Genomic DNA, 22,914 nt, shown 5'->3' on the forward strand with positions numbered 1-22,914 from the left:
GTACACTTATATGCAAATTTTTTTTCATAAATATGGTACTGCAAATGTAATTTTTTTCTTCCTTATGATTTTCTTTTTTCTAGTGTCCTTTACTGTAGGAATACAGTATATGATACATATAACAGACAAGATTTGTGTTAATCCACTGTTTATGTTATCAGTAAGGCTTCCAGTCAACAGCAGGCTATTAGTAGTTAAGTGTTGGGGAGGTCAGAAGTTACATGTGGATTTTCAACTTTGCAGGGGGATCTGTGCTCCAACCCTTGTGTTCAAGGGTCAACTACATTTCTTACTATGAATCAAAATACCACAAAGAGATGGTTATACAAAGTTTAGGAAAAATAACAGCCCTAGAGCACCTTACCCACATTTTCCCTTTTCCAGAGGCAAATCCTTTTAACTTTTTTAGTTGATAAATTTTACTTACCTGTCTTTGTAGAGATACACATAGGACTTTGTCATCTGCAGGAACATGGAGAAATAGTCACACAGTGGTATGCAGTGAGAATGCGGATCTGCTGTTTTAATAGCTTTCAACTAGACCTCCTTTCAGTCCCACCTTTATTCCCACTTCCAGTGGAACCTGTGCCACAGTCTTTGAAAATTTGTTGGTTTTTATGGTGTAAATTGGGTTGATACTCTCTTTGGTCTACTGTTGTTTTCTGCTGTCTCAGATCTTCTAGGTCACTTACTAGTCGTATATCTTATTTCAAGCTTCATTTTAATTTTTATTTTATTTTTTTATTTTATTATGTTATGTTAATCACCATACATTACATCATTAGTTTTTGATGTAGTGTTCCATGATTCATTGTTTGCATATAACACCCAGTGCTCCATGCAGTACGTGCCCTCTTTAATACCCATCACCAGGCTAACCCATCTTTTGTTTTCTTTCTATTCTCCCTGTGCTTATATGTGTATGCCTTTGCTGTAGTTTCAGTTATATATTGTAAAGGAGTAAAGTTAGATGCCTGTGTTTAGTCTGCCTTTTTTTCCCTGCTAGTTTGAAATACTTAAATCTAAAATTACTCTTTAAGTAATTAAGTCATTTGAACACCACTGCTGATATGTTCTTATAATTTAATTTCCTGATGATTGTGGCATAGAAGAATCTGATATGACTTGTCAAGTAGGTCAGAACAGAGAGAAAGTTATTTTAGACAGAGAAAATATGGCAAGGACTGGAAGGCAAGCATGAAAATGTATGGTCCATTCAGAAGCCCACATGGCTAGATTGTAGGATATGTATATGGATGGCAGATTGGAGAGGGTAGGTGAGAGGTTGTGCATGGGAGAAGATAAAGCTGATGGATGCTACTGATTGTAAAGGTGATAAATCTGTGATTGGGTTGTTAAAAAAAAGGGTCTTTTGTCTACTGTACTGATTAAACTATTTTCTTCGGCAATGAGAAATCATTAGATAATTTTAAGGAGGAGATAGACATGATGAGGTCGGGAGTTTAGAAAGTGAAGAAGTATTAAGAGGCTGTTAGAATAGTCCTGGTAATAGATGTGGACTTGCACCAGGTCTGCTAGTGGGTCAGGGAGGGGTTATATGAGAGGTGTTTTTGGCAGTATGACAAATAGACTATATTAATTTATTCCTTCATATTTACTAAATGGTTCCTATGTGCCAGATACCGAACGGGTGGTGGTAGGAAAGGGAAAGAGACAAGAAGGATTCTAGGGTTCTGTGCTTGAAGAGCAGATTGGGTAGATAGTAAAAAAGGAGTTGATTTGAGGAGGGAAAATGCATTTTTTTTTTTCTTGGAGGTGTTTGTAACAGGTTCACAGAAGTGCTTAATTTATGGTCCTGTATTTTCTGTTTAGTATCTTGAATTTATAAGAAGTGAAACTGGGTGTCTTCCCTTTACTTCCTCTGTTAGGACTAACAAGTAAAAGTGCAACTGTTGTTAGTTTTGTTAAAAAACAAAATTCAACTGAGTGATTTTAAAGATTCAGTTGGCTTTGTTCAGTGATTCTTGAATTGGGTGGCGTCCCATCTAGCAAATAGAAAGGAACTCCAAAGACCAGCTACCTGTGATCCCATGCCCCCATCCCCCTTTCATACTTCATCTTGAACCACTGTCACTTATGTCCATTATACTTGTGTCACATTGGCTTCCTTTCTGTTCCTTAAAAATACCAAGCTCATTCCCACCTCAAGGTCTTGTGTTTGCTCCTCCCTCTGCTCAGGATGCCCTTTCTCAATTCTTTGTGTAGTTGGCTCTTCTCATCCTTCAGATCTCAATTCCCATGTCATCTCACGGGGACTTCTTTGACCACTGTTTTCAAAACTTCCCACCGCATCCCAGTCATCTCTCCCTATGTCCTTCCTGGCACTTCTTCAGCACAAAATTATCTTGTTTGTTGTTCATTTTCTATCTTTTCTCTTTGAAGTGTTAAGTTTCATCATGGCAGGGACCTTGTTTCTTGTTCACTGTATCCTCAATGCCTAGAATAGTGCAGTATTTGTAATGTTGGTAAATAAGTATTTTTATTAGATGATCAGACACTGGATTAAATATCTCTGAAGTAATGATTTTCAAATTTTATTCATAGCATTTTTGATGAGGTATAGTTAACATTTTTTAATCTCTAAGTAAAATCATTTTTAAGATCTATTAAATTTTTAAGCCATTTGAATATTATTTAGTGCATTATTATTTTGATAAAGAGTACCTGGACCACTTACTTAGTTAATGTTTCTACTAGAGGCCAATAATAACATATCCATATTTGAATGGAGCCTGGTTGGTTGATGGCAAAAATTTCTTGGGAGTAAATGAGGAATTTAAACCATTTAAATGGATTGTAACTATTTGATTTTTCCAAGTGGCACAACAGTTAAATAAAAGTATTAAGTTTTTTTTTTTTTAAAAAGCACAAAAGAATTCTTCAGAAATAGTAGAGATGTTGTGGGTATATGCTAAGGTTAAGATACCCTGAAATTTACAAAGTTGCATTAAAGGACATACAGGGTGGGTTGGTTGTACCCATCAGGAAGTTCACAGAGGTCTTTGTGGGTAGTATGAAGATGAGAACTCTAGAGATTCTCTTAGATTTCACAATAGCCCAAAATGTTTTTGTACATACAGCTTTAGAGAGAAGTTACTTGCCTATAATTTTCCAATTAGCTTTTATCCTCTAGCCTAAAATACACAGACATTGGTGCCATGCAGGAAAATAAAAATTATAAATATTCTTTTTATGAACTGGTTGGTGTAAGAGGAAATAGATAGCTCTTTATTAGACCTCATTTTGCTTTTCATTTTTCTATCCTAAGATTGAAAACAACTTTAAACATGTAGTATGTGGTATTTATTCCTCACAACATTTCCATGAAATCATATCCTCATTCCAGCTTAAAAACTTTCTAAGAAATTGTAACAATTTATAGGTCACATGATTAGAAAATAGCAGCCTTGAAACTAGTAGATTTCCTTTTGCCCATACCATGTTCCCTCTACCACAGTTTCACTGTTTTCAGTATCAGCATAAAAATTTTGATTTGAACCTTAGCATTTCTTATCTTTTTAAGGACAGGACCGCTTTGTTCCTAGTTTCTGAAGTAAAGAAACTGGTTATTTTAGCTGTGGAGGAAGCAACTGAGTTATATTTAATTTTAGCATTTAGAAATGAAGTTAGACTCAATGTGGCAGGTTTGACTTTAACTCCTTTTCATTGTACTTTTTAAATCTACAGATAGTTATATATTGGTTGATTGACATGTCAGTGAAAACCCGCCGTATTTATTATACTTCACAATATATTTTTTTAAAGTTTTCTTTCTTTATTTGACAGAGAGAGACAGAGCGAGAGAGGGAACACAAGGAGGGGGAGTGGGCGAGGGAGAAGCAGGCTTCCCGCTGAGCAGGGAGCCCGATGTGGGGCTCGATCCCAGGACGCTGAGATCATGACCTGAGCCGAAGGCAGATGCTTAACGACTGAGCCACCCAGGCATCCCCACAATATTTTTATACCTCTTAGTGTTAGGAAAGAGTGTGTTTTTGTGTTTATGCACATGTTGCGGTAGTACAGGAGTTGGAACAGGTAGAATTTTCAGTTCTGGTCCTTAAATTGGTTCATCTGTGAGGGTATTTTGGCTAGCAATTTTTAAATTTGGTTTGTAAACATTGTGTTTAATATATACAAAAAAGCTACAGAAGAATTCAGAGATAACGAAGACATTAGACTGCTCTCAAATTTATGGATGGGATGGGGGCACATATCAACAAGTACATAAAAAACAAAACAATATATTAAGTATAATGGGAACATAGAACAGGATAAGCAATCTTTAGTGGAGGAATTTGGGAGAAACTCGTAGAGAAAGTGGAATGTAGGAGGCCTTCTGGAAATGCCTCGTGTTTTGGAAAGACGTGTTAATTTGGGCACAGAGGTAGAAAGTGTAGGAGATGTAGTGTGGGGGCGCCTGGGTGGCTCAGTCGTTAAGCGTCTGCCTTCGGCTCAGGTCATGATCCCAGGGTCCTGGGATGGAGCCCCACATCGGGCTCCCTGCTCCGCGGGAAGCCTGCTTCTCCCTCTCCCACTTCCCCTGCTTGTGTTCCCTCTCTCGCTGTGCCTCTCTCTGTCAAATAAATAAATAAAATCTTAAAAAAAAAAAAAAGGGGAAATGTAGTGTGGTTGAAACAGGATGTATGAGAAGATGGATGGTAGCAGTAATATTGGTAAGTAGGTTAGGGTGAGATTTTAGAAGGTCTGAATATAATTCTAAAGGGTAGTGAGTCTAAATAGTTTTCTAAAGGCAGTAGGGAGTGATCTAAGGTTGTTGAAAAGAATAATACCGAGATCAGGGCCTAAGGAGATTTACATAAACTACCTTTTAAAAATAACCTGTGTTCGGGATGCCTGGGTGGCTTGGAGTCCCACATCGGGCTCCTTGCTCAGCGGGGAGCCTGCTTCTCCCTCTGCCTGCCGCTCCCCCTGCTTGTGCTCTCTCTCTTTGATAAATAAAAAATAAAATTAAAAAAAAAATAACCTGTGTTCCATTTTTTCTAAAAGTTTCTGCTGTATTAAGTTCTGTATATGTAACATTGATTTAACTAATAGTAGTGTTTTTGGGTGAGTTAGTAAAGGAATTCAGAGAGACTCCTGTATGTTATTGGTATTGTTAGCCTTTATTGATTTGTGGAATGTTTGACTAGATGGCAAACATTCTCTTAGGTGAGAAACTAAGGCCCAGAGAACTCAGAAACTTATTCAAAAGCACATAGCATTTAATGTCAGAACTTGGATCTAGAACCCATTCTCCTGACACTTAGTCATAGCTTTTCTCTGCTCTACTTCCTCTCCTGCATATTATAATGTACTGGAGGATTAGAATCATGAAGGAGGAAAGATGCCTCTTTTTTTCCCTCTAGGGTGTTTATATATAATCAAATGACGTGTAGGTATACTGCTTTTCTTATTTATTTATTTATTTATTTATTTATTTATTTATTTATTTATTTAGGATTTTATTTATTTACTTGACAGAGAGAGCACGAGCAGGGGGAGCAGCAGGGAGAGGGAGAAGTAGACTCCCCGCTGAGCAGAGTATCCTGGGATCATGACCTGAGCCACCCAGGCACCCCTCGTTTTTATTTAAATACCAGATTTATCAGTACAGATCAGTGCTAGAAGAGCCATCAGGCTTCAACACTTCTTTCCCAAGTGAACACTTGTAGGAAGCTTCATCTTAGAGTAAGTAGGATTTGAACTGACTTAAGAGGATGGATGAGTGGAGAAAAGGAATGAGAATAACAGCAAAAGCCAAGTGTCAGGGACAGACATAAGTTGTTTCTGAGCACAGTGAGAGTCGTTACTAGAACGGAGAAATTTGTTTCAGAATAATGAGAGAAGTGCATTGTAACATGTAGTATTTGATAGACTGCCTTTTTTTCTAACATAGGGAATGGTTAAAAACGTGACCATTTCTTTGGCTACAAAGAGTACCCCTGGGTATTACTCTGTTTGATAGTGAGATTTTATAAAGGCAGACTTAACATACGATCTCCTTGTAGTCCTCCTTTTCCTCCTCCCGGGCTTTGACATCATCAGTGCATTTTGTCTGGTCCTTGACATGGTAAAGAATAATTTCAGATGTTTTGACAAGGAGTAATGATTAAAGCAGTGTCAAGGAGAGAATTAGCTCAGAGTAACTGTCTATACCAAGATTTAAATATTATGCCTACAGTTAGCTCTGTGGTTTTATAATTGGATTATTTCTATATCTTAATACCCATCCTTCTATCAGATCAGTTGATCAAAAAAGATTAAGATTCACAATTCAAGGTACCCAGTAAGCTTTCTATGCTCTTTTTTTTTCCTGTGAATTAATTTTAATTTCATAATTTAGCATTAAAACAGTTGGTCCAAACTGTCATGAGAATAGACTGTAAACCTGTGTTCCTGGACTGTCAGAATCAAAGAAGTTGGAAAGGCTTTGGAAATAATCTTAATTATTCATGGAATCATTTGTTGACTTATGCTTGTTATTTATATTCATGTAAAATTTGGGTGGCTCTGGGTGTGCTTTGTCAGATGTCTGATTCAGAACACTATCTCAGCATGCTGTAAAGCCTGTTTTAAAAATAGGTATGAGCCACTTGTGTCACTGAAAGGTGGTTGACACAATGGAAAAACTATTAAATGAGTTTGCAGAGCAAACCTTGCCATTACTGAAGAAAGGCTTGTGTTGTTTCTTTTAAATAGAATTTTTACTTCTGTAGATCCAAATAAATATAAATAAAATATTTATAACATTCCATATACCTTGTGTCCTATTATAGTTGATTTTCAAAATTTATTTCTAAGTGTAGCTTGGTATAAACCAAAGTGTATTAAAAATTACCTTAAAAGATAATAAAAGATCATTTTATTTGAAGGAGGCAATGTTTTCCTCACTTCCATTGAAGCTTTTTTAAAAAATTATTAGTACTTATATGTACCCACTTAAATAGTCCCCAAATATGTTAAATATCTCATACAATTAATACATGGAGTGAATAAAAAATCCTTTTACATTTTGTATATGAAATGCATATTATTTACACTCTTGGGGGATTAGGAGAGAGGATCTTTATCTTGGTAGATAATCTGGAATTTTTGTCAGTAAAGATTGGGTGAAGTGAAAGGAGGGTAAAGTGAAAAGTCAATATTCTCATAGTTTTTGTACCATTTTTTTGTAGTTTGCATTTGGCAAGGGGGGTGGCAGGAGAGGGGAGAAGGAGAGTTCTAACCAGTTTGGAAAACATGTGTCTTGACAAGCATGTGTCTCAACAAATATAATGAAGGTGTAATGTTGTCATGAACAGTCCTGTAGGAGATCAGTGGAAAAAACTTGTGGGATGAAATGTGTTAAAGCTGATGAATTACCCCCAGAGGTCTCCAGGACAGAAAACCCAAAATGGGGGATTTCAAGTCAGTAAGGGAAAGCTTCCCCAACTGGTGGGAGAAATGAAAGTAGCTACACCTGACTGAGAAACTTCAGTGGAGGTGAACTTTGAAATCTCTAAATACTCCAGGTACATATAGTTGGGAATTGACATTGTGATTTTATGATAGTCTGGTGGCTATTTTTATTTTAAATGTCAACAAAAACTGATTGCATGCATTCCTTTTCTAAAACGTTTGCAATGTTTTAAAAAGGAAATACAAATATTTCCCAGTTCCTGGCTTGCAGAATTTTTAATATAAAAATTAATAATAAAAATAATTATAATTGAACAGCTGCTGTGTATCCTGGACTGTGGTAGGCATTTTGTGTATCAGATCTCATCAGTCACAGAAACCCTCCAGGGGATGAATAGGTAGTTATTCCTATTGTACAAGTGAAAGAAACTGAGGTTAGAGAGACTAAATTACTTCTTCAATATTATATACTAGATAGTATTTGAATCCAAGTCTTTTGACTCTATGCTCCTTCTGTGACAAATGCCAGGGCATTTGTCGGGAATTTCAAAACCTAGTTTGCTTGAATTTTGTCAGTTAAAGACAGAATTGTTATCTTAGGAAAGGTAATAAAACAATCTGGTTTACAACACTGTCAAAAATACAGGCATCAAATAAATGCTGACTTAAGTTTTATTTAGAGATTGATCATCTGAACATTTGACCTTCCTGATAGTAATTTTCTTTAAATTTGAATCCTAATATGCTTCCAAGAATGATTTATAAACCTCTGGTATTCTGTGGACTCTGGGCAAACTCTGGAGCTGTAGCATCCATCTGTACAGTCACAGATCCGTGCGTGCTAGGATCAGCTCACTACGGTGCGTTACTCCCTGGATTTTTCCAAAATCCTCTGTGGCCTTGGATGATCCTGGTTTGTAATGAGTTCTGGGGCAAGTGTCTGCGTTTGAACCTGTTTAGGCTCATCCCTAACACCGTACCAGAGACGCCCTCCATGCCAGCCGGGTCTTATGACCGGAGAAGTATTCCAGAGTTAACTGGAATCAGCCTGGAATTAATTCTTTCCAGGCCTAAGGAACCATTAGGTTTAGTATGCAAAACTGTTTTAGGCAAACAGAAACAAGATGCCTATGAAATGGTCTGTGGTAAATTTCTAAATATTAGCAAACTGTGATATCTGGGAAGTCTTTAATATTAATTATTTCTGTGTAATTAACTCTAATATTGGTTTAGTATTTAACATAAATTAATTAAGTTTTTCCAGTTATTTGATTTTACTTCAAATTGGTGTTTACTGAGTGCCAGGGAACATTAAATATGATTATAAATTTTGGCATCTTTATCAAGCCATCCTTTAGCAACGGTAATTGGCGTTAGTTCCCAGATGGGAACTATAGCAAAACCGATCTGTTACGGAGTGAATGAATTGATTTCTATTATATATGAATTTATAAATGAAGAATTTGCAGTATAACCTGGGAGATTCTGAAATTTATTTAAAAGGCTTATTTTTTAAAAATCCATCATGTTAGAAAATTCGGGTGTTTAACTCACATAGCAAGATCCTTTTATTATGGCAACTGATTTTTGTTTGCTTAAGAAGAACCTGTTGCTAAACTAGTAATGAGGAAGGGTGTAATATAAGTATAGTCATACACCCTTTGCTTTGTAAGTAACCAGAGTGCTATATACGCATGTTGTTCAGTCTCCTTTTGGAAGGTGGAAGTAAAGTCGTCTGTGTGTTTTTCTCTCTTGCACAGCCTAAAATGACGAATGTGTGATTTCAGTGGAATAAATGGCGTCCAAAGTCACAGATGCTATAGTCTGGTATCAAAAGAAGGTAAGTTCATAGTCAAAGTTTTCAACCTTCTAAATATTCTTATTCTGAAAATGTGTACTTTTTCTTTTGGTGCCATGGAATTATGTCAAATATTACCTGAAATAATGACAAATAGATTTCAGGATCTTTCAAGTGGAAGGGGGAGCATTTTGGTTTCCTTTGTGCTAATTTTACTTCTAAAGAAGTTAGAAAGATGATGCTTAACACTATTTTTTCCTCCACTTTTTATTCCACATTATTAAAGTAGCTAGATTAATTATTTTCAGCTATAATATAAGCCAAATTTCCAGGATTTTGAATATAGTTAGCATTTTATAAAAGCATTACTTTTTTCTTGCATTAATTTCTTTTATAGCTACGTTAGAAGAGCTGTTATAATTTTATAACTGTTTTATATCGAGAAACTATAGTCTTAATCTGTTTCTTGTAAGTTACAATTCAACAGCTGAATCTTTTCAGTAAAATAAACCTTTGAGGACTGTATTTTTCAAACCAAAATATTAAAATGTTTATTTTGATGTTTTAGGATTAGTTGTCATAACTACTTAACTAGCTGTGTCATCCTATACGTTTCAAAATAAGTTTTGCAAAGTAATTTTTTATGAAGTGAAAGAGAATAAATTACTTTTTTGAAAATACAGTATTTACTGTACTTGTGTAGGAGAGTTTACTCCTGAGGAGTGTTGTTTACACTCTTTAAAATGTATGTTGTTATATGTGGTATTTTCAATTTTTAGTGTATGTAGTGAATTATGTTTCTTTTCATACTTTAAAACATTTTTGGTGCCTTATTCTTCAGGTCCCTATTCACAAAATATAATTATTTATATATTGAAAGCTTTTCCCATGGGGGGTAAAATCAAACAATTTGTAAATTTAGTTGAATTGGAAGTGGTAATTAGAGTGCTTTAAAGATTAAACAAACCTAAGAATACAGTCCATCTTTAGATGTGTTATTTCTTTTCTGTGTAGAACATACCACAGATACACACTATCACGTTTCATACACAGTACTGATTCAGAAGTACTGACGTTGATCATACTATTAATTTAGTCTTTTGTAGCTCTATGTTAGTGTCATCTTTGCCTTTAAACTCCAGTCAGCTTAAAAGTGAATTAAATAAAACTAAAAATTATTTTGTATTTCCTACATAGATTTTTGAAAGCGTTTCTCTTATTGTCTACTTATGAGAGTTAGTAATGCTTATTGAACATCTAATCTATTTGGCTTTTTATGTTAAACATTTTGAACTTCACTGAAGATCATTTGTAGAACATCCTTGGTTGACCTTTCTTGGTAACAGAGGGTTTGAAATATTATACTTGCATTCAGTGAGTACACTAATACCCTTCTTATCTGAGGGTCATTTACCTAGCAGCTTTGGATATGTGCAACCAAAAAATTCTCCAGAGCAACCATTACAGATGTCACAGATTGTATCTAGCAAATGTGATCACACGTTTTATGTTAGTGAGCCACCAGAACTATTAACCAGATTTTTATTGTTTTTTAATTGTGCTTTTAAGTTTAATTTTCTTGAAGAAATACATGTGAATACTTTGAAATATTACTGTTTTAAGGCCTATTAAAAAAAAATAGCAGCTACTAATACTGCCTTTCTCTATCCTTACCCAACCTCTGGAGTTTTGCTCCCCAGAGGCAATTATTTTAAATTCTCTATAGCTTAAACCAAAGTTCTACTCCTCATCCCTGGTAGGGAATTAGGAAGGATGGGTTGCAAATATGGGGTGTGAAGTTTTGGTTTTCATAATTACTTTTGGGGGAATGCTGACATTGTGGGTTGGAAATCAAAGATACTAAATGTCGGGGCGCCTGGGTGGCTCAGGCGTTAGCGTCTGCCTTCGGCTCAGGTCATGATCCCAGGGTCCTAAGATCGAGCCCCACATCGGGCTCCCTGCTCAGTAGGAAGCCTGCTTCTCCCTCTCCCACTCCCCCTGCTTCTGTTCCCTCTCTCGCTGTGTCTCTCTCTGTCAAATAAATGGATAAAATCTTAAAAAAAAAAAGATACTAAATGTAATACAATACTCTAAACTAGGGTTGGCGAATTTCTTCCGTAAAGGGCCATATAGTAAATACTTTAGGCTTTGAGGGCCATAGGGTTTCTGTGACAATTACTCAATTCTGCTGGTTTATAGTACAAAAGCAGCCATAGATAGTATGTAAGTAAATGAAATGAATGGGGACGACTGTGTTCTATTTAAATAATTTACAAAAACAGGCAGTGGGCTAGATTTGGCCCACAGGTCTTAGCTTGCTTATCTGTGCTCTAACATAGCCCCACACAACAGAGAATTGCCCTGCTCAAAATGCAGTAGTGCCCTGTTAAATTATATTGATTGTTTTTTTTTTAAATGGTATTTGCTTTATGTTTTTAAACCTTGCTTTTTCTTGATTATTTCATTATAGATGTTACTTGTTGACTTCTGACTGTATGATAAAGATTTAGCCCCAGTCTTCCTTCCCCCAATCCTCCCAAATGACTACAAATTTTGGTGAAATCAGTATGCAGCCTTCGTTGTTTAGAACTGTGTCATGTAATATACTATGATATTTTCTGTCTGCAACTTTTTTCCCCTTTGGCTTGATTTTTCTAATTCTCCAAAGTCTCTGATAGAACTATAAAACTCCTTTTGTTGTAGTCTCTCACATTCAAGTACTCCCGTAGTTAACTCCAGTAGTTCCTTCCCCCCCCCCCCCCGCCTTGGGAATGGCCTCCTAGAACTCTGCCCCATGCTCCATGCTGGGGGGGTTGTTAGCATGTTACACCTCTCATCTGCCATCTTGGTATTACTCCCTTTTATCATCAGCCTGAGAGCTCCTTTCACTGCTCTTAGGTCATACAGACTTGTTTTTTTCTTAAATGTATGTTTATTTAAAAAGTCTTTTAGAAGGGGTTATGTTTCAGTGCAAAGAACGCTTGGGTACTGATGCTGATACTTGCTGATTATTTGACCATGGGCAAATCATTTCATTTCTTTGAGGTTCACTTACCACTCTCTACATTAACTTGATAAAGTTCTCAGCCTCTTTTCAGTCATGCATCCCTTTGAAATTGTGATGAAATTTCCAAGTTCTCAGGATCTTATTTCCAGAAAAGTGTATATAATATATAAACACAACAAAATTTCACATCTGATTTGAACCTCATAAGTCTTAGATTAAATAATTTTTGAAACATTAGTATTTGAACATTCTTTGATTTTGTGACTACCATTTGATAGTATTCAGCTTAGTATCACTATAAATAAAAACCAAGCAATGTTCACCTTGAATTTTCTTGAAAAAAAAAACATATATATGTATATATGTTTAGTTGTAATTCACTTTAGTGTCACCTTTCCCACTAGAAAATGGTGACATATTTATATTTTTTTAGTACTGAGCACTAGCTAACCTGAAAGACCATGACTTGATTTGTAGACTGTTGTGACCATGAACTCTAATATCAGATGTGAAATTTCCAAGAGAAAATAAAAACAAAAATTTTTAAAGTATTAAAATGTGTGTAGAAGATCTAATTAGATATCAGATACCTTTTAACAAATTATTCTGTGCATTATTTATTTTGAGATTTTTAAAAGTTCTTTAACATCTGATTTTAAACTTCATTTTGTACTATTAGAGCCATCCAGAGTCATGAATAATTTGAAAGTTCCTGTTGAAACAAAATAATTTTCAGTCATTAATTCGGAGGAACAATTAATGCTTCAAGAATGGAATTAGGAGAAACCAGAATAGTTTGTTAATATAGGGCTGTTAAATGTTTTTTATAACATAATACTGTGCTTTCATATTTCTAGTTTCTTGTTCCTAAGGAGAGGGGATTATTTGTCTTTTGGAAGTCATTCTAAATAGGGGCCTGGAGTTATGTGGTTTCAAAGATATTGACACACTACGATGTTGACCCATAGGATTTCGTTGTAAATACGCAGGTCAAATTATGAGAGAATGAGGTTTTATTTTCAGAAGGTGAATACGTAAGAGAAGGGTGGCCCAGAAATAACCCTCAAATCTAACTTCATCTGTAGAAATGAGAAAGAACTGTATGATACAGATCTTGGTCCTTACCTTTATGGAGTCAATATCCAGCAAGAAAGTTTGAATGAATATGCCTAGTGGCTTTTAAATATAAGCTAACAGTGGGATTCATTTAATGTTTAGTTTTAAATGAGAAACTAGCCTGAGTAACATCAACTTGACTGACACTTGAAATTCTCTACGTTTTTAGTAAAGTTCAGTTTTGTGTGTGTGTGTACTAAGTATCTACATAGAGCGTTTCAGAGTTGCACAGATGATTAAGTGTTATGTCTTGGGGCGCCTGGGTGGCTGTCAGTTGAGTGTCTGACTCTTGGTTTCGGCTTAGGTCATAATCTCATGGGTTCTGAGATCAAGTCCTTTGCTCTTAGCAGGAAGTCTACTTAAAGATTCTCTCCCTCTGCCCCTCCCCTCGCTTGCAAGCTCTCTCGCGAGTTCTCTCTAAAATAAATAAATAAACCTTAAAGAAGTATTAAATTTCAGCTTTTAGGACGCCTGAGTAGCTCAGCTGGTTAAGGATCCGACTTTTGATTTCGGCTCAGGTCATGATCTCAGGGTGGTGGGATCGAGCCCCACATCGGGCTTCACACTCGGCACAGAGTCCGCTTGGGATTCTCTCTCTCCCTCTGCCCCTACCCCCTCTCATGCTCTTTCTTGCATGCGTGCTTTCTCTCTCTAAAATAAATAAATAAATCTTTAAAAAAAGAAAGAAAGGGTCATGTATTCCAATTCTGGCTTAGGAGATGTGAAGCTTCTGGGACAAGTCTGCCATCTCTTAAAAAGAGACTCAACAATAATAATAGCAAAAGTTATATGACATTTATTGTGTACCAGGGCATTTTCTAATTGCTTTACATTCATGAACTAATTCAACATAGGTAAATAAATGAAATGAAAGAGAAGGTCTGGGGTTACCTGGCTGGCTGAGTTGGTGGAGCATGTGACTCTTGATCTCAAGGTTGTGAGTTCAAGCCCTGTTGGGTGTGGAGCCTACTTAAAAAAAAAAAAGAGAGAGAGAGAGAAGGTCTGTTGCCTGTTTCTGGACATTGGTGGGTGAGGCTCTGCTGCCTGAAGCTGTCACAGTGACCTGCTCCCATGAGGGGAGCTTGTCAGCAGGCTGGGGATGGCAAAGGTGACAGATGGAAAGAACCTGAGTTTTCAGGATTTTTGAGCCACAGAATTAACTCGGGAAATGTCCTACTTAGGAACTTCTTATTGTGAGAGTTAAGAAATACCTTATTTTTTCAGTCACTTGAGCTGGAGTTTTATTTCCTTGCAGCTGAAAGTGTTCTAAGTTATATACAAGAAATGCATTCTAATGGGATGTTGATTCCCATGCAGTCCTCTTTTGCCTCTGAATGGTTATAGTAGTAGATAGCAAATTAAGGCTTACCAAAATAGAAGTACTGAGCCTCAGACAAATGGGTTTATTATATGTTCTCTATTAATTTTTTCTTTTTTGTTTTAAAGATTTTATTTATTTATTTGACAGAGAGAGACACAGTGAGAGAGGGAACACAAGCAGGGGGAGTGGGAGAGGGAGAAGCAGGCTTCTCGCAGAGCAGGGAGCCCGATGCGGGGCTCGATCTTAGGACCCTGGGATCATGACCTGAGCCGAAGGCAGACGCTTAACGACTGAGCCACCCAGGCACCCTAATTCTTTTTCTTGAACCGTGTTCTCATATGTACTATTAAGTCTTTAATGTAATTTTAGACTACTGTGACTCATAGTATGTTATGGTTGAAAGAACACTTGTATTTGATGTTGTGACATCTATCAGCTTGTAATATTGAACATGTTACTTAATCTCCTGAGCCTCAGTTCCTTCTTTTGTAAACTGAAGATAGTCATGGTTCCCCTATGTGCCTCACAGGGTTATGAAGGAGTAAATCTATTTTAACTATGATCTTTAAAAAAATTTTTAAAGTGGTTTATGAATTGTTTAATAAATACGAAACATCACTCTTAAAAATAATATTAGTTATGTATTTTATGAGTTAGGATATAATTGATGAAGATTTAGAGTGGTTTTGTGTACTGAACAGTTTCTTTAATAACCATATTTATAGTGCACGTATTCCTCCTTCCATCTGGCCAAAGAGGTGGCTATATGGCTAAGATAAGACCAGAGATGGTACCTCATCTCCTTGGCCATAGTAATTGGCCCAGGTATATCTGATGACCCAACTGTCCTTCTACAAACCCTTTTTCAATTAATTAGAGAGAGAGTGCACATGGGCATGCGCTGGGCGTGGAGGGTAGGGGCGGGGGAGAGGGAGAGAGAGAATCCCAGGCAGGCTCGAGGCCCAGCGCAGAGCCTGACAGGGGGCTCAATTGTACGACCTTGAGATCATGACCTGAGTGGAAATCAAGAGTTGGCCACCCAACCGACTGAGCCACCCAGCTGCCCCTGACCATTTTCTTTTTAATTAGAGCTGATTGAAAAGACCTTTTTACTTCTTTTAGGGAGCTAGAAGGATGAAAATCAGCAGCCAGAAGAGAATGAGACAGCCCCAGAGTAGGTCAGGAATTGGGAAAAAAGAGACACCACAGGCCACCATGGTGCTCTAGTCCCTGGATTCACTCCACCCTGACATTCACTCTACCCCTGAACTTTGAGTTGTTTAGCCATGTCAGCCAATAAAGCCTCCCTTTTTGTTGATGCTAGTGTGAGTTGGAGTTTTACTTGTAAAAGAGTTCTGACTAATGCAGAGGCAATATATACACATTTTACTGAGGTACAGCATACTCAGAAGCTCACACAGATTTTAGGCTTTCAGCTTCATGAATTTTGACCAACTGAACACCTGTTTGTGTCCTGTTTGTGAAACAGAACTCACTCAGGTCAAGAAACCATGTTATGAGCTCTGCAAAGCCTTCCTCGCCCTTTCAGTCACAACCTGCCCTGTTTGAGGGTGACCACTATACGAGGCAGTGTATCTTAGTGGGTAACAAGAACATAGGTTTTGGGGTTGGAAAGCTGAGATTTGAATCCTTGTTCTTGGAAGCCAGTATGATTTTGGACAGGTTGCTCAATATCTCTGAGTTTTACTTTCTTCATATATATAAATGCTATTTTTTTGTACTTATTTGAGGATTAATTGATGATATATGTAAAGTATTAAGCCAAGTGCTCCACAGGGTAAGCCTTCAGTAAATGAAAGTTGTTTCAATTACTCTTACTTCATATTCCCCTTACTTATCAGATGAATTGCTCCTCAGACTTATTTCATGGATTCTAAAAATTCTTATGAGGCTAAAAAAAGATCCTTGCTCTTACTTGTAAATGAAAAACCTAGAATGTCAGGCTTCTAATACTCAGTGTGAGAACAGCGGGTATTTGTTGATGTTTGCGTCTAACACTCACACAGTAAAGTCATGATTAAGTGTAATTTATGAAGCCCAGCTGTCTTTGCTGTAGTCACCAGTCATGTTTTCCATTTCTTCCTTTTTCATGTCACTTACTTGCCAAAAACAAGACTTGTCCTACCAGAAATAGATTGTTTAGTTTAGTTACTAAAATATTTGCCTTTTCACTTAAGATTTTTCTCCCCATTTTAGTCATGAAGTTCTTAATTTTCCACCTTCATCCATTCCCAGGTTGGCTCTTTATCTTAATTTTCTTTTCTTTCTTTTTTTCTTCTTTTTTGAAGGGCAAGACAGCCATTAAAGCATAAACAAACCTTTTTTTTTTCTCTTAATTTTCTTTTTTTTCTTTTTTTCTTCTTTTTTGAAGGGCACCCAGGTTGGCTATTTCTAGCATAAATAATTTGAGTTTCAGTTTTGTTTGCAAGGAAGAAAGAACTATGCTGTGCAGTAGTCACAGTAGTTGGACTTTAGAGATCATCTAGTTTCTGTTAAACTTTTTGCTTTATAGATAAGAAACCTGATGCCTGTAGATCTAATAACTTGATCACAGTCATGAATTAGTAATAAAGCCAAAACTCGGTGTACTGACTTTCAGGTCATTCTTCCTTCTGTACCAAAGTTGCTTTGAAAAATGAACTGAAGAAACTTCTATAAAATTTCCTTATTTGATTTGAGAATTTTTTTTTAGATGACTTCTGATGTGAACGTGGGGAGGTATACATCTTCTTTTAAGATGATTAGTATTATATATACATATCTATTGATTTAACAACAGTAATGACAGTGATGATGATAGTACCACCACACATTTAAATAGCATTTATTTTTCAGAGTGCTTCTGTTTCTATTTTTAGGTTTCATTTATTATGATAATGAAATGACTTAACTTAGTGGCTATATCAAGATATTAAAAGAAGTTTTATAAGGTTCCTGGGGCTTTCATAACACAGGACCACAAACTAGATTGCTTAAAACAGCAGAAATTAATTTTTTTCACAGTTCAGGAGGCCAGAAGTCCAAAATCAAAGTGTCAGCAGGGTTGGTTCCCTCTATAGGGAGGCTTGAGGGAGAAATTGCCTCATGCGTCTCTTCTAGTTTCTGGTGAACACAATCCTTGGTGTTCCTTGGCTTTCTGATGCATCATTCCAGTCTCTGCCCCCATCTTCACGTTGCCTCCTTCACTCTTCTTACAGGGACACCAGTCAATGGATTTAGTTCCACTCTAAATCCAGGATGATCTCATCTTGAGATCCTTAACCAATTACATCTGCAAAGACCCTATTTCTCAATGAGGTAACATTCCAAGGTCCTGGGCAGACATGAATTTTTGTGGGATACTGTTTTCCCCACTACGGAAGTATGTCTAAAGCGTATGATTGGATTGGTTTGAGTGGATTCCATGTGGAGATGTGTAGCTTTATGTCCTTCTGTGTAGCTGTATCCTAGACCACCAGTATTGGACTGAGTAAAAGAAGATCAGGATCCTCAGTATTGTCTTCATATTCTTAAAAGTTAAGGTTGTGATTTACTTAGTTCCTCCTATATGAAATGTTAAGGAATAAGTTTGTAGTAGAATTAGGCACAATTTTCTGCATCTAGTTCTTATTAAATACATAGATATTTATGTTCTTTATTTAATCTAATTATATGAGGTTTAGTGTCTTATTATAAATAATAATAATATTCTTTCCCTTTAAAAAAGTGCATGTAAATTATATCACAGTGTATATTTCTCAATATTCTAGTCCTTGAGGGTCGTCAGATCTACTTTTTGATAAATTTTTGACTGTCTCTTAAAATACCAATTGTTTCTATTTGAACCAAACAATATTGTATGTAAAAGTAAATATTTAAATGTGTATTAAATATTAATCTATTGTTCCAGATATAAAATTATAGCAGTTGAGTTAAAGTATGAAGTTTGAAAAATTGAAACTCTTATTGAATCAAATGTACAAGAACATATTTTTTTCTATTTTTTCCAGTAATTGCTACAGACTTTTGAATAATCCTCTATCTCTTTGATGCTTCAGGATTTTGTATTTGGGGCTAAATATGTACAACACGTTAGACTGATTATGTGCTGGAGGACATATTTGGCTTTCCTGAACGATTTTAGGTTAACTGATTTCATTTTTATTTGCTAAGCTTGAGTTAGTTTCTTAACTTTACTGAGCTTAATTTGTTTATATTGTTGAGATGAGAATCCTTAAAGATAGCTATGATAATTAAATGAGATAACATATTAATACCAAGTACATTGTTGGTGTATAGTATGTGTTCAATAAATATTGCTGAATAGCAATTCCTCTGCCCTCTGTTCTCTTTCATTAAATATGGAGTGTTGATATTAATAATATATTTGGATAACTAAAGGTTTTGGTTAGTAGTTCTTCTAAACTGAACATTTTGTGTCTATTAAAATAGAAAAACATCAAATTTTTTTGTATTTTTGAGAATTCTGTACTTGAATTTAATTGCTCTTTCCCTTATCCTTTGCTTTAATTTCTAGCACAAATAGTTTTTTGCTCAACCTGTGTCATTATGTGTTTGAGATCATTATTTTCTTTCATGGCAAAGAGAGGTGCTTTGGGAAGGAACAAAACAAATGATACATTAAAAAGTGGATAGATTAGGCACACCTAGGTGGCTTTGTTGGTTAAGCATCTGACTTGGCTAGGGTCATGGTCTTGGGGTCCTGGGATCAGCCCTGTCAGGCTCTGCGCTCAGCAGGGAGTCTGCTTGTCCCTCTTCATTTCCCTCTGCCCCACCCCCACTTGTGCTCTTCTCTGTCTCTCAAATAAATAAATAAAATCTTTAAAAAAGAGTGGATAGATTAAATATAGAGAAGGACAGGTGCAGTTTCTTAAGTTTAATACCACCTAGCTTTACGTAGTATTTGCAAACACACACTGCACTATTTGGTGAATTTTCTGGGTATCTTTCCTTAAATGACCAAACTTTGTTTTATTTTTGACTCTTTCCAAAAGTTCTTTAACTTTCACTGCAAATGGAATAGAAATTGCCTTTTCTAATATTTTCCTGAGCAGTGGTTGTTTTTATTAATTACAGCTTTGGTGTAGAATGCATTGTGATTTATCTCTCTTCCATTGCTGTGAATTTTCATTTCTATGGACTTATCTCCATTTGTTGTTTAATCAAGTAGTATAATTGTAGGTAAATTAATTGCATTGCCCTGAAGCAAAACCTGAGGGAAAGCTCAAGGGAATTTCAATTTGGGTAAAAATTCAAGTACTCCAGTGAACGGATTTTTCAGACAGATCCTTAAATGGTTGAGAAACCTTCATTTCCTTCTTTCCTTCCTTCCTTCCTCCCTCCTGTCCGTCCGTCCTTCCTTCCTTCCTTCCTTCCTTCCTTCCTTCCTTCCTTCCATATCTCTTCACCTGAGGCTATACCTGAGGTTGCTTGGTGCTAGAATCTAGCTTCTTACCAAGGAATCAGAAATGTAGAGAGAGAAAAGACCTTAGAAAGTAACCATTCTAATATTTTGAGTTTACAGGTGAGGACACTGAGAGATAAGGGAACAAGGTTTTGTTTTGTTTTTTAAATCTAGTCTAGAGATCTTGTCAGCTGTACCATGAGTTATAGAATTTCACTTTTTTAATGAGCAGAACCTATACTTAATTGAGATAGCCAATTCAACTCCCATGGGTAAAGAAAATGGAAAAAATAGAAAAAAAAAAAAATACCTTGCACTGTTCCCTAGCAGTGTCCTTCTGGGTTGCTACCCAGTAATGTTTACAGACTGCAAAGGGACCTATATTCAGTACTCCTGAGTATAAAAGTACTGGTTTTACAAAAACACGTTCAGTAGAAAATTCTTTATCTATTTTTAAAGTTTTTGCAACATCTTTTTACCATGTTTAGATACCGTGAATACATAAACACCTCAATAGTTATTATTTATGTTTGTCCTCTTTAGAAACTGAGTATTTGGTAATAGAAGATTTTTGTTTTTGTTTTGCAAATACTTTGATACGTCAGAAGTAGGAATTTGTATATACTACATAACTTCTTTGAAATGCTGTGGTTTTCTTATTTGCTTATGACTTTTTTTTTTCTTTTGGATAAATGGAGTAAGTTATTCCATTAAAAGGAAACATCTATTTGCCTACAGCAGTTGCCATATACAGGGCCTAATAATTAAAGTAGTTGTTTACACAGGTATGAGAAAATCCAAGAAACGGTGTTATTTGACTAGAGTTGAAGTTCTTAATGGATAAAACTTTGTATATCTCTTGGGAGTTGGGAAGAAAATTATTTTATGACATACTGGAAAACTAGTTTCTAACCATTTTCATTTTCTGATGAATACATTTAAAATAGAAATGTTAGTCAAGGATATAATGTTTGCCAGTTATATTCCAAATATCTTGCAGTCAGTTTGTCTTTAACCGTGGTAACAGACATAGTGGTGAAATAAGTTGGTAGGTTGCCACTGACTGCCTAAAATTAGGCAAATGTACCAGCTTTGAAAAGGCCTGAGAGTGTCTACAGCACTGGTGTTAACCTGCTGTATGTTTATAGTTCCACAAAGAATAACATTTATAAATGCTGTTTAACAGAGTGACTTAGAAGCTAAATTGCTCTTTGCCATATGGCCCGAAGAGTTTATTCAAATGAAAGCTGTTAATTCAGTACCAAGGATTGATTCATAAGAATAAAATGCTGAACAAAGTATACAGCTTAAGCATTTAAGTTGTATTCATTCAAATTTTTGCCTAAAATTAATATCCTTATCAAATGGATATGTCATACTTGTTCATTTAAAGTGCATCTTTAGTTTGCTTTCTGTCTTTAGTGTCTTCCCTACCCCACCCCATGATGGGATTAGAAATACAGGTAAAGAGTTCTGGTTTACCTTGTTTATGGAGAAATGGGTTGGTATGTGGCTGTAACCAGGGAAAAGACAGTATTATAAAGAGAAAGTCAGGTGGCCTTATTAAAATTTAATTCTTTTAGAACTTTAGGAAATGAGAAGATGAGGTCTTATTTTTGCAATCTCAAAATGGTAGACAGCAGGATATGTTTTTAGTACTGCTTTATGGATAATGTAGTACTTTCTTATATGATTTATTTTTATTTACTGGTAGAAAACTAAGGAAATTGCTAGGTGAAGCCTTATTATATTGACTTCATATAGGGAAAATTCAGTACATTTAGTTTTGTTTTTTGTTTTTTTTTTTAAAGATTTTATTTATTTATTTGACAGAGAGAGAGCACAAGTAGGCAGAGTGGTAGACAGAGGGAGAAGGAGAAGCAGACTCCCCACTGAGCAGGGAGCCTGGTGCGGGGCTCGATCCCAGGACTCCGGCATCATGACCTGAGCCGAAGGCAGACGCTCAATGACTGAGCCACCCAGGCGCCCCAGTACATTTAGTTTTATCAGTATAGTTTGACTTTTAGGATTAAAGACTTTTATTACCAAGACACTCTCTCTTTTTCTCTCTCCCTCTCTCTCTCTCCCCAGAAACATAATGTCCTGGTAAAATTTGCATCTCTCTATACTTAAATAACATTTGTGGTACACCTACTATGTATCAGGCACTGAGTACTTATCTTAATACAACTCTGCATCATGGGGGAACCAAAATGCAAATAACTATTAGACTTTATGGTAAATGCTACAATAGAATTATTATTATTATTATTTTTTTTTAAATATTTTATTTATTTATTTGACAGAGAGAGAGAGAGAGGCAGCTAGAGAGGGAACACAAGCAGGGGGAGTGGGAGAGGGAGAAGCAGGCTCCTGGCCGAGCAGGGAGCCCGATGTGGGGCTCGATCCCAGGACCCTGGGATCATGACCTGAGCCGAAGGCAGACGCTTAACGACTGAGCCACCCAGGCGCCCCCAATAGAATTATTTTTAAAGTGCTGTGGGAAGTCACAGAAAGTTCCATCTAAATTTGTTTTTCCAGTCACTGTTCTGTCACTACATTTATCTCCTAAATATTTTTCAGATTTGCTATGATCTCCCTTCTTTGTTTTCTTCTTGTTACAGTTCAATACTTTCTCCTCACAACCACCAGGGTGGTTTATCGTAAATAAAATTTGACCTTGTCTTTACCTACTGAATAGCACTCTTCTAAGACTTCCTCTCACGTGTGGTAGAAACTCCCAAGTTTCTTCACAAGGCCTTTAAGGAATTTTTTTAAAATCTAATTTCAGTTAGCTTTCTAGCCTCATCCAGCCTTTAGGTTTTATT

At 36.1% G+C, this 22,914-nt stretch overlaps 1 protein-coding gene across 3 annotated transcripts in view; it reads left to right on the forward strand.

Moving 5' to 3' along the window:
* The window catches only part of PHTF2 (putative homeodomain transcription factor 2), a 116,254-nt gene that overhangs the window by 20,120 nt on the left and 73,220 nt on the right, over positions 1–22,914 (forward strand). For all 3 annotated transcript variants that reach the window (XM_078060063.1, XM_078060062.1, XM_036100321.2), the window contains one exon: positions 9,180–9,259. In XM_078060063.1, coding sequence (XP_077916189.1) covers positions 9,215–9,259 — 45 coding nt within the window. In that variant the 5' untranslated portion in view covers positions 9,180–9,214. The remainder of the gene's footprint in view (positions 1–9,179; positions 9,260–22,914) is intronic.

This window comes from Halichoerus grypus, chromosome 12, assembly GCF_964656455.1.
Source record: "Halichoerus grypus chromosome 12, mHalGry1.hap1.1, whole genome shotgun sequence".
NCBI classification, from domain to species: Eukaryota; Metazoa; Chordata; class Mammalia; order Carnivora; family Phocidae; genus Halichoerus; species Halichoerus grypus.